The 17410-nt window shown below is 51.3% G+C and overlaps 1 protein-coding gene across 1 annotated transcript in view; it reads left to right on the forward strand.

The window, feature by feature from the left end:
• Positions 1–759: 759 nt before the first annotated feature.
• Positions 760–17410, forward strand: part of CFAP100 (cilia and flagella associated protein 100) — a 31257-nt gene continuing 14606 nt past the window's right edge. Inside the window, exons 1-10 of the mRNA XM_021695275.1 lie at positions 760–855; positions 3497–3689; positions 5316–5383; positions 5467–5630; positions 5849–5929; positions 6427–6608; positions 6955–6987; positions 7064–7190; positions 12747–12795; positions 12881–13032. Of these exons, the coding sequence (XP_021550950.1) occupies positions 760–855; positions 3497–3689; positions 5316–5383; positions 5467–5630; positions 5849–5929; positions 6427–6608; positions 6955–6987; positions 7064–7190; positions 12747–12795; positions 12881–13032 (1145 nt within the window). The remainder of the gene's footprint in view (positions 856–3496; positions 3690–5315; positions 5384–5466; positions 5631–5848; positions 5930–6426; positions 6609–6954; positions 6988–7063; positions 7191–12746; positions 12796–12880; positions 13033–17410) is intronic.

The raw sequence follows: 17410 nt of genomic DNA on the forward strand, positions 1-17410 counted from the left end.
TCCAAGAATTTTTTGTTTTGTTTTGTTCTGTCTTACAACGAACCCCTTTTCCTCTAAATCAAGGATAAGGGGAGAAAACATCCATATTTTTAAGCCCTTAGTTTGGTACCTCCTGGGTTCTCTCCCTGCTGAGCTGAGCAGCAGGAACCTCTTCCTTACCCATAGAGGTAGGGGGAGCAGCAGAGCAGGGGTCCTTGGCAGCCCCCATCTCCCAAATTCCTGCCTGACCCCCACCCCCTAGGCCTCGGGTGCTTTGCCTCACTTGCCCACAAACTCAGCCTTCCCCTGGGAGGCTCCTGGAGAATCCTGCAGACAGGCATGTTCACCCGGTGTGCCCACTGCCCACTGCCCTCTGCAGGCAGGTGCCTCTGCTCTGGAGTGGGCCAACCTCCTGCCAGCTGGCCCCATCTCCTCCCCCCTCTTGCTTCTCTCCTCTAAGGAATAGGGGTTCCTGAGACTTTAAATGAGAGGGGCCAGAGGTCTGAGACACAGGTGGGGCTGTGTTCACCAGGTCTCTTTCAGATGCCACGGACAGAAGCCCACATCCAACTAGATTAAACCAGACAGGTGAGTTTATGGAGTTGGAAGGGCCAGGGTTCGACTTCAGGCACAGCTGGATCCAAGAGAACTTTTGCCACTAGCTTGTGCTTTCAAGTTCCTCATGCTGGGCGGAGAGGGCGCCAGGACTCCCGAGGCACAGGCCACTGTTTGGAAGAGCTGGCTCATCTCTCCAATGAGGTATCTCCCTCTCCAGTGTCCATGATTGTTCCTGACCATTCAGCAAATCCTTTCCACATGTCTGGAGATGTGGATTTCTTCTTGCTCAGAGAACAGGAGCGGAATAAGTCTCGTGCAGTGAGTATCTAGGACTGGTCTGCCCACAACTCTTCCCTCCCTCACACATGCAGAGCCAAATTGCCCTTCTCAGAAGAGTACTTTCTTTGGGTCACTCTCTCTAGAATAGTCAGTGGTTATTTCGTTAAAGATTTTGTTTATTTATTTAGAGAGAGTGAAGGGAGGGCAGAGGGAGAAAGAGAGAAAGAATCTCAAGCAGACTCTAAGTTGAGCACAGAGCCTGATGGGGGCTCCATCTCACGACCCTGAGATCACGACTTGAGCTGAAATCAAGAGTCGGACACTTAACTGACTGAGCCACCCAGGCGCCCCAATGGCTCACCATTTTTTAAAAAATCAATTCAAAAACCTGACTAGCTCTCCAGTATCTGACCTGTCCCACTGTTCCTACACAGTTTTATCCCTACTCTTCCTGAGTCTTGTCAGAGTGGGCTGTTGGAAGCTACTGTGGCCTAGCCTCAGCACCAGGCTTTGCTTCTGCTTCTCTTGCATGAGAGGCCATCCGCTCCTGAGACTCTCTCTGTCCTGCAAGGCCCATCTCAGACCCCAGGGACTCTCATACCTCCCCCAGGAGACCACAGCCCTTGCAACTGCTCCAGCTGTGCACAGTCCCCCTCGCTGGAATTCTTGGAGGCCAGATACACACACAACCAAGCACACATGCGTGCACACACAGACACGCATGCCCCTCAGCAATACATGGGAATCCTGGAGCCAGCCCCAACCCCTAGCCCATGCCTTGTCTGCACCCCAGCATAGTCTGTCTTGCCTCCCCATCCAAGAGCCCATCTGTCCATTTCCACCCCCTGCAGCATGGCCAGAGCAAGCAAGCATCCCTGCGGCCAGGCCCAGGGAGGACTCACCCGGGAGCATCTTCCCTGAGAAGTGGTCAGCATGGGCCATGTTTCTGGACACACTCTCGGGGGCACGGGCATGGCCAGTGTGTTCCAGGCTCCCTTTTGCTCTGACTCTGTCTGCCCCAACTCAGGGCTCAGTATCTGGGATTCCTTGGAGAAGTGGTTCCCACTGAGACCCAACCAGTGAACAAAGACACATAAGGAAATGCACATTTTCCAGCCCCACCCCAGACCTCCCCACTAGAAGCTCTGGGTGGGCCACCATGAGTGTTTTCCCCACCTTACTGCCATGCTGTGCACCCCCTCATGCCTCAAAGCCATACTGAGCAACACACACTTCTCAGAGGCCTCTAAGTGGGGAAGCACGGCAGACACACACAAAACTTTCTCTGACATTGACTTAAGAGACCTTTCTCTTTCTCCAGTGTAAGACTGGATTTTCTTCTCCCAGCCTAGCCCTGCTTCCAGGGTCGCCTCTGCCTTCTTAAATCAAACAAACCTGATACCCCTCCCCACACCCCAGCAGAACCCCCCAGTCTCACATTGACCCCAAGCAGGGGCCCAATTTCTTCTAAGCACAGACCTTCTGCCATTGGGATTCTAGCAGGTGGTATTTCCCCACTTTGTTCTTCTACACAGACATGAAAGCTAGTGGCCTCAGGCTGAATCCCCTCACAGATGAGGTTTCCCTAAACAGCCTCCTTTAGAGGCTGAATGGGTTGTTGCACCTGGCAGGGCCAGCAGGAAATAGAAATGCCCCAGGAAAGGCCAAATGAAGAGGATTCATGAAGGCCTATCTGATTCTGTGGGCTAGGGTGCCTAGCATAGAAGGATGGGGAGACCCCCAGGGCTTGGCAGCTGGCAGGGCTGGGTGCCCCTGCAGCCAAAGACCTGAACTAGGCCTCAGGGAAGAAAAGCCCCCACCCCCACACCATCCTAGGATCCTCCCAAGTGAAGGGCTGGGAATGGGAGCAACCCTGAGGCAGACTGGAGGCCAGGCAGGGTGGGGAGGAGCTGGTGCGGGCAAATCCCCAGCAACCCGATCATTGCCAACACTGACTGCTGAGCTTGCAGATCAAACTCAGGATTTCAAGTTTCTTTTTTTTTTTTTTAAGATTTTATTTATTTATTTATTTGAAATAGAGCCAGAGCGAGAGAGAGAGCATGAGCTGGGGTGGGGGGAGAGGCAGAGGGAGAGGGAGAAGCAAGCTCGCCACTGAGCAGGGAGCCCCTGGGATCATGACCTGAGCCAAAGGCAGACCCTTAACTGACTGAGCCACCCAGGCGCCCCATGGATTTCGAGTTTCTTTTGGAAACTCAGAAGATCTAGTTTCCCTGAACCTCGGAGTGTCAGATTTAGCAAATCACAGTAAGTGCGAATTTCAGATAAAGGAGGAATCATCTGTTAGTATGTCCCTGCACTATTGAATGCACATCTCACTGGGCATCCTGTACTTCACCTGGTGACCCCCCCTTCACCCCGCTGTCTGGAAGCGCTTCCTACCCACTTTCCTCTCAACCAGGGAGCTGTGCTCAGGCCACCCCCCACCCCGGGGCGCTCCCACAAGCACACACAGCTCCACAGCCTTCTCTGCGCGTAGCGAGTGCGCAGCCTGGACCAGGTTCTCACCTCGGGCCCCCGCTCCGCGTGTGCATTCCCTCAAGGCCGTGCGACCCTGGGACGCGTGGTGACGCCCAGGGAAGGAGGCTCATCCCAGGCTTGGTGGGGAGGGGGTAGAAATAGATGCTGGCCCCGCCCAACTCCGCCTGGGCACGCCCACCAGGAGCGGGAGCAGAAGACGACCCTGCAGGTGCACCAAAAGATGACTTACTCGTCCAAAGTGTCGGCCAAGCACACCAGCCTGCGTCGGGAGCTGCAGCTGGAGGACGAGATGCAGGACCAGGAGATGCGCGCCGAGGCGGAGCGGCTGCGCGCCTTCCACGACAACACGGCGTGGAAGCTCCACATGACCAAAGGTGCCCCCTTTTCCGGAGTCAGGTCTTGCCCTTCGTGCATGGGCAGCACTTTTAAATTGCTTGGAGAGTCAGGGCTGCGGTGCAATGGGGAAGGGGGAGGGGTCTTTTCTGTGTCTGACCCTGCCTCCGGCCATCACACAGATTAATTCCAGACGGAATGCAAATCTAAAAGCCTTTGAATCCCAGTATTGCACGCGTTCCGAACGTTACCGTGCCCGTGAATGCAGACTGCACACATGTAAAATATAGTCCCTTAACTTGACGGTAAAGGGTGTCAGTCTGGAACTAAGTTCCCCGAGTTCAGATCTCAGCTTCAGCATTGAGTGACCTCACCATCCTGGGCCGGCTCTTCAACTCCTTTGCACAGCAGTTTCCTCTCCTGGCCAATGACAGTGTCGACCTCGTGGGTTGTGTGATTAAATGTCTTTAGATGCTACATATAATGAGAAGGAACTGTGTGGGGGGGTGTGTGTGAGCTATTATTAATTTTATGACCCAGTAGGAAATCTTAAGTACTGAATATGCATTAATATTCTACCAGCCCAGATGATAAAGTCCTGGAACCCAACTGGACTGCAGGTGTACTGAATGTGAATATTAATCAAAGAGACCCCCAGCCTCCACCCCTGACCCCATGGCGTGGTTTTAGGTGGAGAGCCCTGAGCTCACTTTGACACTTCTTGTGCCCTGCTCTGCATGAGAGGGAACAGCAGCACTGCACATTTGTCACTTTGGTCCCACCCTGGGAGAGGCAGGCTGCATCTAGATGGGGAAGATTGGACCCAGCGGGTTTAGGCACAAGACTTGTCCATATCCCAGATTTGACTTGCAGTGGGGAGCTGGGTCTCCTTGGGGGAAGGGCCTTCCCACAAGGTGGCCCAGGGAGACAGAGGCCAGGCTGGGTCTCTGCCAGGCTTCTAGACTTAAGACTCCCGCACCACACCAGGGTCTTCCGGAAAGGAGAGGGTTTGAGAGAGAACACAGAGAGCCACATGGTTCCACAGCCCTTTCCTAGGTTCCTGGCCTCTCCAAAGTCAGGGCGCTTCTAGGCCTTTCTCTCCAGAAAGAGAAGGGAAGGAGGCTCCCGTGGCCCTTAGCCCCAGCTGCATTGCCTCTCTGTTTGCCCTCCAGAAGGTGTTCCAGATGCCCACTTTAATTTCCTCCCACCGGGCTTAAACCCTGGTGTGTCGACTTAGCTACTACCTAAATTGGATCCTGGGGGCTTAGAGTACCCTAAAGAGAGATCATGCTGCCCCATTTTTCTCTCACCACCCCAATGCAGGTCCTGGCCTAATAGGTCTTTTGTTATTAGGTCCAGCTGGATGAAATGTCCAGGGCGGGGGTGTCCAGAGTCTCACTCCAGGTGAGAAGAGTACTACAGCAAGAGAGGCTCAAGTCAGACATAGGAAAGGACTTCCCACCTGGCCCAGTCTCCAGCCAGGCAGAGTGTAATATATAAACAGAGCCTTCTCTCCTTTTGCTAGAGACAGAGCTCCATCTCCCAGAGTCCCTGTAATAACCTGGACCTGCCAGCAGAGCATACGCCAGGAGTGGCGTCCTCGGCCCAGCTCGGGTCTCTCGCACTGCCCACCCCGCCCCCCAGAGACCTCCCTCCTCTCTTTGCAGAAAGGAAGATGGAATCTGATAACATGAACAACTACCTTAATCAGAAGCGGCAGATGTTCCTTATCCAGGTTGGCCCAGCTGCAGTGCGCAGGGGGCCCGGGGAGGGGGCTCCCCCAGCCAGGAGCCTGACCCCCGCTTGGGTGGCCCTCAGCACGCCCTGCACAGGAAGCGGAGCGAGGTCCAGCGGCTAGAGATGCTGGCGGCCAAGGAGGAGGCGCAGTTGGAGCAGGCTGAGAAGTCCCTGGAGAAGGACGCAGCCTTGTTCGACGAGTTTCTCCGGGAGAATGACCGCAGCTCCGTTCAGGCCCTGAGAGTGTGAGCCCCCGCGGAGGGGCAGCCGGCGCGCCGCCGCGCCCCACCCCCGTGCCCCCCGGGGACTGTGCACCTGCGCCCAACCTGCCTGCATCCGCCCAGCCCCCCTCTGCCCCCTCCCCTGACCTGGCCCCTGGCACCTCCCCACTCCCCTCCCAGCGCAGGGTACACGCCCCCTTTAACAGTCCGCGATTGGCTCCCACCCCCACCCCCACCCCCAGGGCTGAGAAGGAGACCAAAGCAAAGGTGGAGAAGATCATTGAGATCCGGGACCTGACCACCCAGATCATGAACATCAAAAGGTGAGCTCAAAGGGCAAGCCTGCCAATTCTGATCTGCTGCCTGGTCTGCTGCCGCTTCCCTCCGCCCCTCTCCTGTAGCCAAAAGGAGCCCCTGCACAGCACAAACCTCATCGCTTCAACTCTCAAACCTAAATAGCTTAGGGACTCAAAGCCCTGCAGGATGCAGCTGCCCATTTTTCAGATGAGGTGACAGAGGCCAAGAAAAGATTCAGTGACTTTCTCAAGGCCACACCAGGAGGCAGGGCTCACTTGGCACCCAGAGAGGGTCCCCAGGGTCCACTGCAACTCCAAAGTCACGGAGAGCTGTAATTGTAGAGGTGTGACCCACATTGGTCCCCAGAAGGGCAGTGTCCTCTCCCTGGCACAACAGTGCTGCTGTGCCTGTCCCCAGGAGAACAAGGAGCATGCCAGGCTTGGCCAGGCTTCAGGGGCAGTCCCCTCTGGAGGGGTGTCCCAGGAGGCAGAACCTGACCTCACCACCCCCTCTCCGGGTCTAGTGAAATCTCCAAATTTGAAGACACTCTGCAGCATTACAAGATCTACAAGGACTTCCTATACAAGCTGTCGCCTAAGGAGTGGTTGGAAGAAAAGGAGAAGAAGCACCTGGATCTCAAAAAGACCAAGGAGGGCACCAAGCCCCTGAAAGAGAACATTTTACTCTCCACAATAGGGGACAAAGGTAGCAGAAAAGAGAAAGTGGGTCCCTGGGTCCATCTAGACCCTGAGCCCAGCTGGCAGTGGCCTTGTAGGGTCCAGGCCACAAGCTGGGCCCCTTCCAGGCCTCGCAAAGCCCCAGCCAGAGGCAGCAGGTGCCCCTTAGGGCCTCATGGCTCGGCCCACACATCCACTTGAGGAAGATAGGGCCTGCTCTAACTCAGACCCCAGGGGCTTTCCTCCCATGCATGTCTTTCTGAAAGAGGGGAAGAGGGTTGGGAGGGTCCTGGGGAACCCTGTGCCCTCAAGCAGTGTTTCTGAAGGTCTGGCTCTAGCTGAAGCCATCTGGAACCCTCTCTTGCTTCCTGTAGGACCAGGGAACAAGGGCAAAACAAGCTCCAAAGGTACGTGGCTGCCCCAAGCTGGAGGTGTCCTGCCCTGGGCTAGGGTGCGTGGAAACAATTCCTCTGCTTCCTCCAGATGGGCAAGGCCCAAAGAAACCCTGGAAGTTCCCGCAGGTGGCCCGGCCAGGGCGGCTCCTATCCAGCACCATGAGCCTCCAGCATAGCAGCCAGCCCAGCATGAGTAGCGGGCTAGACCCCAAAGGGTGAGTGGGTCTAGGGTAGGGCAACGAGGTGGCTGGGGCCTGGTAGGGAGTGCACCCCAGTGACTCCAGGCCAGGGGGGCCCAGGACGAGCCCAGCCTCTCCGGGAAGGGTGAGACCATGAGGAGGGGCTGTTTCCCACATGGAGGGTATAGAGTCGGACTTAAGCACCAAAATCAAGATGTTTTCTAAACAGTTTTATTTCTGTCCAATTCAATCAACTTATGCCTGAGGTGGTCCACTCGGGTGCTAACAGGACAGTCAAATATAAACGGGTGCAGGCAGCCAAGTTGGGCGCACTAAACGGGAGGGCACGTGCCGCCTGCCAAGGAGGCCAGAGCTCCAGAGCCTTTCGAGAGAAGCCATAGTCTGGATTTTTACAAAAATTACCCAGATTTAAGTGTGACAGTTACTTTCAAATCTTGTTAAAAACGTGAGAGGGACAAACAGAAACCCCGAACAGATCCGTGAGCCAATGCAGACCTGTCCCCACCCCACTTAAAAACCCTTCTGCCTACAAGGCCAGAGCCATACCCCCCACCTCCCCTTGCTGCTGGGTCACCCCCAGTTTCTCCTCCTCCCTCGCTGAAAATTTGTTTAGTTTTAGGGGTTCTCTAAGTAAGACATTCAGAAAAATCACAACTGTATAGAAGGGTATAAGCTGAGAAGTCTTACCGCCCCCCACCCCCCCGCCAGTCCTGGTACCTCTCCTTCCAGCCCCTCCCCACCCAGACTGTTGGGCCAAGAAGCCACAGGTGGTACTGCAGTGAGATTTGTTATCTACTGCAAACCCTTCCAGCTGTTTGCGGTTTTTTTTTTTAAAGATTGATTTATTTATTTGACAGAGAGAGCACGTGCGTGTGAGCCAGGGCAGGGTGGGCAGGGACAGAGGAGAGGGAGAGAGAATCCTAAGCAGACTCCCCACGGAGCCTGAGCCCATGACCACACTCAACCCATTGAGCCACCCAGGTGCCCCTTTCCAGCCATTTTTATGTTAACAGTACATTGAACCGTATGAAGTTGCTGTTCCATAGCTCAAATGAATACCGGCATTTCCTCATGATTCAACCTAAATACAGGCAAAGGTGATTTTCTTACACCCATCCTTCCTTTTACTGGAGAGCTGACCCTGCACATCTCGCTGTCTATCCGTTAGCAGCACAGCCAGGGTGCATCCGGAGGCAGTCCTTCTCAGCTTCCTCTGGCTAGCCCCTGGCCTTTTGGCGCTGTTGGGGCGATATTCATGATATGTGATTATGGGAAGGGACACTGACCACACCCTCAGATAGCTATCAGGTGCTCGCCTTCACAGCGCCAGGGGCCACTGCCAGGGTGCTCACCTGTCCCATGAAATCTGGACCGCCCCCCTCAGGCCAGCAAGCAAGACTGGAGAGCCAAGGCAGGTCGCTGGCAGGTAGAGACCCAGGGAAGAAGAGCTGCTGCTGCAGCGTGAGTCTGAAGGCAGTGAACTGGCAGAATTCCCTCTTCTTTGTGGGAGGTCAGTCTTTTGCTCTTCAGGCCTTCAACTGATTGGATGAGGCCCACCCACATTATGAAGGGTCAGCTGCTTTACTCAAAGTCTACTGATTTGTTCATCTCATCTAATAAACATCTTCACAGAAACATCTAGAATAATGTTGGACCTGGGCAAGTTGACATGAAATCCACTGTCCCAGGGGGCACAGGGGTGGGTCTGCTGGTCATGCAGAGTCGTTCCAGTGTCTGACAGCTCTCTCAGTCATCCTGGATGCTCCAGCTGAAGGCCCTGCCTCCTCCTGGGACCAGGTTCCAACTCCAGGGACTCTTGCCCCTTAGCCCTTCCAGCACCTGCCTCTGGGACCACCAAACATCTCTTACACACCTCTTGGATTTCTTCCTGCAGTGCCCAGCACCCCACATATACCCACCAGTGTTCTTCAGCCATGACCAGTGACCATGAGACAGACCTCCTCCTGCCCCAGCCCCCTGCCTCCTTCCCTGCTCCCTGCCCCCTTGCTACTCCAGTCAGCCACCCCAAGCCCCACCACCTCCTGGAGGGTACCCACATGGCAGGTGAGAAAACTGGGGCATACACAGCCAGGTAGAGTTGACACCCTCAGGTCCAGAGCCTACAGGAGCTAGGAAGCTTCAGCAAAGCAGTGACATGATCAGACTCAGGTCTTCTTTTATTTTTTTCTCTCATACTGATGCTATCGAGAGATCACAAGATGAACAAATCTTAATTGAACAACACTTGAATTTTTACACACATATGTACCCGTGTAATCACACCCAGGTCCACACATAGAACATTCCCGGTGTCCAGAACTCCCTCAGGCCCTCCTCAGTCAGACCCCACACCAGTAAGTTCACACTATTTTGGTTTTTGTTGCCCTGGGCCACTCTCCCTGTTCTGAAACTCGGTGCACTGAGCACCTTGCCAGTGTGCTCTCTGGGCCCGGCATGTCTTCACTGCGTGTCTGCGTGGTTGTGTGCGGCAGCAGGCTGTTCTTGGCCATTGCTGCTTAGTGTTCCACCTTGTGAAGAAGCCCCATTCTTTGGGTCCTCTCTTTGATTGGTAGCCTTTTGGGTTGTTCCCAGTTCTTGCCTATTCTGATTAAAACTGCTGCAAACATTCCTGTACTTTTCTATATAAGCACTCTCTTTTGCATGAGCACTATTTTTGTTGGAAATAAGAGTGGGATTGCTGGGTCACGAGGTGAGTCTATGTTAAGCATTAGCAGCTTCTGCCAAACAGACCCCTGCTCTGGCTGCCGCATTATCTGCTCGGGCCAGCCGGCAAGAGGGTTCCAGAAGCCCCAGGTCCTACCCGGTCAGGTCAGATCGTGGGATTCAGCTATTGTAAGTCCCTGTCAGTCTCGGTATTCTGGCAGGGTTGTTTGAAAATAGTGTCTTAATAGAAAATGTGAGGTTTGGTAAGACCAACACATCAGGAGACGATGTCATTGAAAAGGTGGTTTTTAATTCCGTTCCCATGAGGAGGGGACACGCCACAGCCTGGGGCCACAGGGTGAGGCAACAGGCGGGCTACGGAGGCAGAGGGAGGGGGGTAACTGTGGGCAGGAGCCCCTCTTGCGGTTTCTGCAGGAAAGAACAAATGAGGCAGGGTACATGGATTTAGGATCGATGGGCTTGAATAATTTCAGGGCTCTGGGGCCAAGGGGTATCCTCAGTTGTCTGGCGATCAGGGCAAGGGGATAGTGGCCCAAGCTATGAGAGCTTGGATTGGTTGGTTTGCCCTTGAAAAGCACATTTGAGGGTGTGTCCTTTACTCTCTCTAGGAATTGGCTAGCCCTGGGAGGGACAGTCTGTCCAGTCAGAGGTCAGCTCAGCCCCAGGGGTGGAAAGATCAGAACATGGAGAATAAAAGACAGGATTAATACAAGGGTGGGGTAGTATCTCATGATGGTCTTCATGACATTTTCATGATGACAAATATGATGGCCACTCAGATATCCTCCTTTGTGAGGTGTCTATTCAATTTTTGTACATTTTTATTGGATTATTGGTCTTTTGCTTCTGGTTTTCTATTAGTTCTTTATATTCTTTATATATCTGGATGCCAGTCCTTCGTGTAAAAGTGTAGTATGAATATCTTTGCCCAGTCTGTGACTTGTCTTATTACTCTCTCAATGTTATTCTTTTGAGTCCAATTAGCCAATCTTTGCTTTTATGATTGGTGCATATTATGTCTTATTTAAGAAATCTTTGCCAATCCCAAAGTCACTGAAATATTCTCCTGTGTTTTCTTCTGGAAGCTTTCTAGTTTATCGGCTTAGACAAGGCACAGGGGTTGGAGAGAATGGGTGGCCCAGGGGCTCAGGAGCTCCCTGTCACTCTCCTTTGCAAGGTCTGTATCTTCTGCTCATCCCTTAAGTGCACCATCCTCTGTCCTTCCTTCTCTACAACAGCCTGGCAACCCTCTCCCATGGTTCTGTCCCCCACCTGCTCTTAATCTCCACGCCCCTGTAAGCATACCGCCCCCCGCTTTGATGTTCTCCTCACCCAAACTCCCACGTTCCAAACTGATGCTTCTTGGGCTGAAAGGGGCCCTGAATCCTACCAGTTTCTGAGCTCACTTTCATCTTTATGCATCATAGTCGTGCCTTGTGGAGAATACCAGCCACCATTGGTGGGCCAGGCACAAGCCTCAGGTTAACTTTGATCCCTGCAACCCTGGCCAGTGGGCACTGTCCTTTCCAGTTTATTGTTGAACAGAGGTTCTAAAAGGTTAGCTATGCATGCTTCCCCTGCTTGCATTGCCTTCGAGGCTCCATGTTGGGGCAGTCCCTCAGAAGAGAGGTCTAGGATCACACTATCCCGGGTCCCTCCATCTATTAGCCATGTGACCAGGGCCACTGAGTACAGTTGGGCAGGTTGTGGGCTACACAAGGCATTCAGTTGAGAGAGCAAGTGGGGGCTAAAGTCCAGCCCACCCCACTGACTACTGTCCATCTGGAGGGCAGATTCTCAGGCACCTGTGGGCCAGCAGTGTCCTGCAGGTGACCTTGGATGGGTGGGTAGCCAGTTCTCTAAGCTGCATGTTCCTCATTTGCCAAGTGTTCAGTACGAGGCACAGGCCTGGTGAGTGTTTTGGTTGTCACTGTGGCCCTTCCTTTGGGAAGTCTTCCAGGGTTTCCCCTTGGGGCTCCCACAGAGCCCTGCACTTCTCACCTCTCCCTGTGAGGTAGGTCAGAGCCTGGAGTCAGGCAGGCCTCAGCCCGGGTTCCTAGGAGTGGAGCCCAGATGCCTCTGGCTATGAGCCTGCCCCACCTGCTTCTCAGCCTGCAGAACCTGCACCCAGGGCAAGGGCCCAGGCCGAAGGAGGCCAGGAGGGGCGATGAAAGCAGGTTTGGAAGTCAGTTGAGGTCAGGTCCCCTCCAGCAGGGCCTTCCAGGGCCCCACGCTGAGTGCTCAAAGCTCACAGTTTTTCCCACAACCCTGAGGGCCGGCCCAGAGGAGTCCCTGCCCCTGTGCGGTGCTCAGGATCAGTCAGAGGTAGCTGCAGGAAAGCTCTGAGGTATCACAGGATAGCTCTGAGTAGGACCATCAAGGACAAGAGCCAAGGGCAAATCTAGATAGGGGAGGTGGGCAGAAAAGGCCCTCTTAGAAAAATAAATGGTAAATGGGGCGGGACAACCCTAGCAGTGGGAGCTGTGGGTGCAAAGGTCCTGCGGTAGGGTCAGCACCCAGAGAAACAGAAAGAGAGCTGGTAGGACAGGAGCGGAGTAACTTCAGGGGTAGCAGAGGGCAGTGAGGGGGCAGTAGGGGCCCTATAAGCTCCAGGGAGGAGGCTGAGTTTTATTCTAACTGAAACGACATGAACTAATTGAATTTTGAACGTTTCCCCTGACTGCTGTGTGACAGCTATGGGGCCAAGAGGGGGACTAGTGCCCTCCCCAGGTCAGCTGGTGGGAGGAGGAGGGGATGAGGGCACAGGGAACGGGAAGGTGCCCTGGTGATGCCGGGAGGCTTCACCACTGGGGGTGGGGTAAGGCGACCACCAGACCTCTGCCCCCAGGCTGGGCAGCAGTGCCCTGACCCCACATCTCTCTGCAGGTCAAGCTCTATCTCCACTATGTATGAGGATCCAGACAGCGACGGGGAGGTCAGTGGCCCCACTCTGGGAGGGGCTGCAGGAGCTGGTCCCCCTGCGCTGCCCAGCCAGCCTGCACACGTGGCTCTGCTTGCAGGAGCTGGAGCTGTATTTCACAGAGCCCCAGCAGCTCCTGGACGTCTTCATGAAGCTAGAGGAACAGAACCTCTCACTCATCCAGAACACACAGGAGATGGAGGAGGCCCTGGATGATCTGAACTTCACCCTGAAAAACACCCAGATTCGCATGTAGGTCTCCTGCCAGGGCTGACCAGGTGGGGGGAGGGGAGGGTTCCATCACTGGCTGTCATCCTGGGACCCCCATAACCACCAGGAGCAGAACGGTACAGCCGCCTACCCTCCCATCCAGGGCCCTCGCCCTGCGCTACCTTCCACTTTTCTGGAAAGCTCTATTGGATGACTCTGGGGAGAGGGCATGTCCTTTTGGGCAGAGGAGCTGGGGGGGTTGGGAAGAGGTCAGGTAGGTGGAGCCACATGGGGCTGGTCCCCTCCCCACCCAGAGCGGCCTTCAGCCAGCAGGAGGCATCAAGGAGTTCCCACCCTGGTGCATTCTGCTGACACCAGGCCCAGCAGGGCTGGGCCGAGTCAGGCTGGGGCACTAGGTGAGGCCCATCAGGAGCAAGGAATCATCCCTTCACACCCAAACACGGGGTGAGCTCCTATTCTGGGTCAGGCCCAGGTCTAGGTTCTTTAAGGATAAGCAAGGCCCTGCCTCATGGAGCTGACATTTGGCCCACAGATGTGACTTGTAGATACTGACATGTGCCAGAGGAAAATAGACAGTGATATGAGAAGGAGGCTGAAGTGGAGGGGCAGGGCAGGCTTCCAAGAGAAAGCCTCATTTGACCCGGGCACTTCGTGAGCATGGGAAGCTGCACAGAGATCTGGTGGAAGAGGGTTCCAGGCAAAGGGAGAGCAAGTGCAAAGACCTAAGGTGGAAGCCAGCCCAAGGCTTTGATGCCCCCTAGGGAGTCATGTTCTTAAGTACCCATGTCTTGTTGGCCCACATCCTGCCATGGAGAATCTTCTGCCCAGAGTCTCCTGCAGGTGATGCAAAACCACCGGCGCTCTCAGGCAAGATTCTGTCTCCTAGAAAGCTGGGAGTCACCCTGAAAAATACCCAGATCTGCATGTAGGTCTCTTGCCAGGGCTGACCGGGTTGGGGGAGGGGAGGGTTCCATCACTGACTTTTTCAGGGTGACTCCCTTCCATCTCAGAGAGAGAGAGAGAGAGAGAGAGAGATGAGCTGGGGAGATGCAGGCAGCCTCCCAGATTCCAGGAACCTGGCAAGAGGACACACACATATACACACATGTATAGCAGAATCCTGGAGATGCGCTCCAGTCGCTGGTCTTTAGCCAGCTGAGCCATCCCTGAGCACCAACACTTCATTTTTATTTCCAGGAGAGTCATGGCCTGTATGCATTAACTGCCATGAACTCAACTGCCCTATCTTGGCAAGGAAAGAAAAGAAAGAATAAAAGAAAGAAAAGAAAAGAAAAAAAATCATATATATATATATACTTTTAAAAATATATGCAGCAAATAAATAGTCAATCTGAATAGGCCTGTATCTATTAAGGAAATTGAGTCAATAATTAATAACCTTCAAAACAGAAAGCACCAGACCCAGATGGGTTTACTGGCAAATTCTACCAAATATTTAAGGAAGAAATTTTACCAATTCTCTACAATCTATTCCAAAAGATAGAAACAGAGGGAATACTTACTAACTCATTCTGTAAGACCAGCATTAACCTAATTCCAAATCCAGGCAAAGACATTACAAGAAAAGGAAACTACAGACCAGTATTTCTCATGGACACAGATGTAAAAAGCCTCAACAAAATATTAGCAAATTGAATTGAACAATGAATAAAAAGAATTGTACATCATGATCAAGTGGGATTTTTTTCCAGGTATGCAAGGCTGTTTCAATGTCTGAAAATCAATTAATGTAATCCCTCATATCAACAAACTAAAGAAGAAAAATCACATGATTATATCAATAGATGAAGAAAAAGCATTTGATAAAATCTAACACCCATTCATAATAAAAGTTCTCAGTTAACTAGGAATAGAGAACTTCCTGAACTTGATAAAGAACATCTACAAAAACCTCACAGCTAACATCATACTTAAAGTTTTCCCACTAAGATCAAGAACAAAAGCAAGGATGTCTTCCTCTTTAGTTTTCTTTCGGTTAGCAGGTACTAATGTAGGTCTTTTATAAAAGGAAAGTGGCCTAATACGAAGTTTAGAAAAGCAGAAATACCTGTATACAGACGGGGAAGAAAGAAATAAAACTTTGTTGGTGGATGACATGATCATCTACATAGAAAATCTCAAAGAATCATCAAAAAACTCCTGGACTAGTAAGCCATTATAGCAAGGTTACAGAATACAGAATACAAAACTTCATTTCCTATGTACCAGCAATGAACAAGTGGAATTTGAAGTTGAAAACACAATACCATTTTCATTAGCACTCTCAAAAAAGAAATGCTTACACATAAAACTAACAAGGGGCACCTGGGTGGCTCAGTCAGTCGGGCATCTGACTCGATTTCAGCTCAGGTCATGATCTCAGGATCATGAGATTGAGCCCCGAGTTGGGCTCCCCACTGAGCATGGAGCCTGCTTAAGATTCTCTCTGCCTATCCCTCTGCCCCTCCCCACCCCCTGCCCCACTTGTACAATCTCTTTCTAAAAAATAAAATAAAATAAAAAAGAAAACTAATATAATATGTACAAGATTTATATGAGGAAAAATACAAAATTCTGATGATGGATCAAAGAATCAAATAAACAGAGCTAGTTCATGTTTATAGGTAAGGAGAGTCAGTATTGTCAAGATATCAGTTCCTCCCAACTTGATCTATAGATTTAACACAATCCCAATCAAAATCCCAGCAAGTTATCTTGTGGGTACTGACAAACTGATTCTAAAGTTTATACGGAGAGGCAAAAGACTCAGAATAGCCAATACATTATTAAAGGAGAAGAGCCAAGTTGGAGGACTGACACTACTCAACTTCAAGACTTACAAAGAAACTACAGTAATCAAGCCCTGTGTTACTGGCAAATAAATCAGTGGAACAGAATAGAGAGCTCGAAGCAGACTCACACAAATATAGTCAACTGATCTCTGACAAAGGAGAAAGTCTATACAGTGGAGCAAAGATAAACTTTTCAAAAAATGGTGCTGGGACAACTGGACATCCACATGCAAAATAATAAATTTAGACACAGACTTTATGCCTTTCATTTAAAAACTAGCTCAAAATACATCATCGACCTAAGTGTAAAATGCAAAACCATAAAACTCCCAGAAGATAACATAGGAGCAAATCTAGATGACCTTGGGTCTGGTGATGTTTAGACACAATCCCAAAGTGGCAATCCATGAAGAAAGAATTGGTAAGCTAGACTCAATGAACATTAACAATTCTGCTTTATGAAAGTCAAGAGAATGAGAAGACAAGTTGCAGGCTGGGAGAAAATATCTATGAAATACGTATCTGATAAAGGGCTGTTATCCAAAATATACAAAGAACCCTTAAAATTTAATAATAAGAAACTGAACAACCTATTTAAAAATGGGCCAAAGATCTGAACAGACACTTGATCAAAGAATATATACAGATGGCAAATAAACATATGAAAAGATGTTCAACATCAGATGTCATTAAGGAATTGCAACTTAAAACAGTAAGATACTACTATATACACCTATTACAATGGCCCAAATCCAAAAGACTGACAGCACCAAATGCTGGTGAGGATGCTGAACAACAGGAACTCTCTCATCCATGGCTGGAGGGAATGCAAAATGGGACAGCCACTTTGGAAGACAGTTTGGCAGTTTCTTACAAAGCTAAATATACTCTTACCATATGATCCAGCAATTACACTCCAAGGAGCCAAAAACATATGTCCACACAAAACCTGCACATAGATGTTTATGGCAGCTTTATTCATAATTACCAAAACTTGGAAGCAACTGAGATGTCCTTCAGTAGGTGAATAGATAAACAAACTTGGCACAACCCAATGAGGGTATATCATTCAGTGCTAAAAGGAAATGGGCTATCAAGCCATGGAAAGACAGGGAGGAATCTTAAAAGCATATTACTAAGTGAAAGAAGGTTTTTCAGAAAGGCTACAACTGTATGATTCCAGCTGTAGAACATCCTGGAAAAGGAAAACTATGGAGATGATGAAAGGACCGGTGATTGCCAGGGCTTGGGGGGAAGAAGGGATAAGTAAGTGGAGCACAGAGGATTTTTAGGGCAATGAAAGGACTCTGTATGATACCCCTAATGATGGATACATGTCATTACACATTTGTCAAAATCCATGGAATGCACAACACTAAGAGTGGACCCTCATGGAAACTATGGACTTGGGGTGATAATGATGTGTCAGTAGAGGTTCATTGATTGTAACAAATGTATATCGATGGTGAGGGAAAGCAGGTGGGAGGACAGAATATTTAGGAAAGCTCTATGCCTTCTGCCCAGTTTTGCCATGAACCTAAAACTGCTTTTAAAGATGAAGTCTCTATTAAAAAACATATACAACAGCAAATGAGAAGTCTGTTCCA

This window comes from Neomonachus schauinslandi, chromosome 1 (assembly GCF_002201575.2).
Source record: "Neomonachus schauinslandi chromosome 1, ASM220157v2, whole genome shotgun sequence".
Lineage (NCBI taxonomy): Eukaryota > Metazoa > Chordata > Mammalia > Carnivora > Phocidae > Neomonachus > Neomonachus schauinslandi.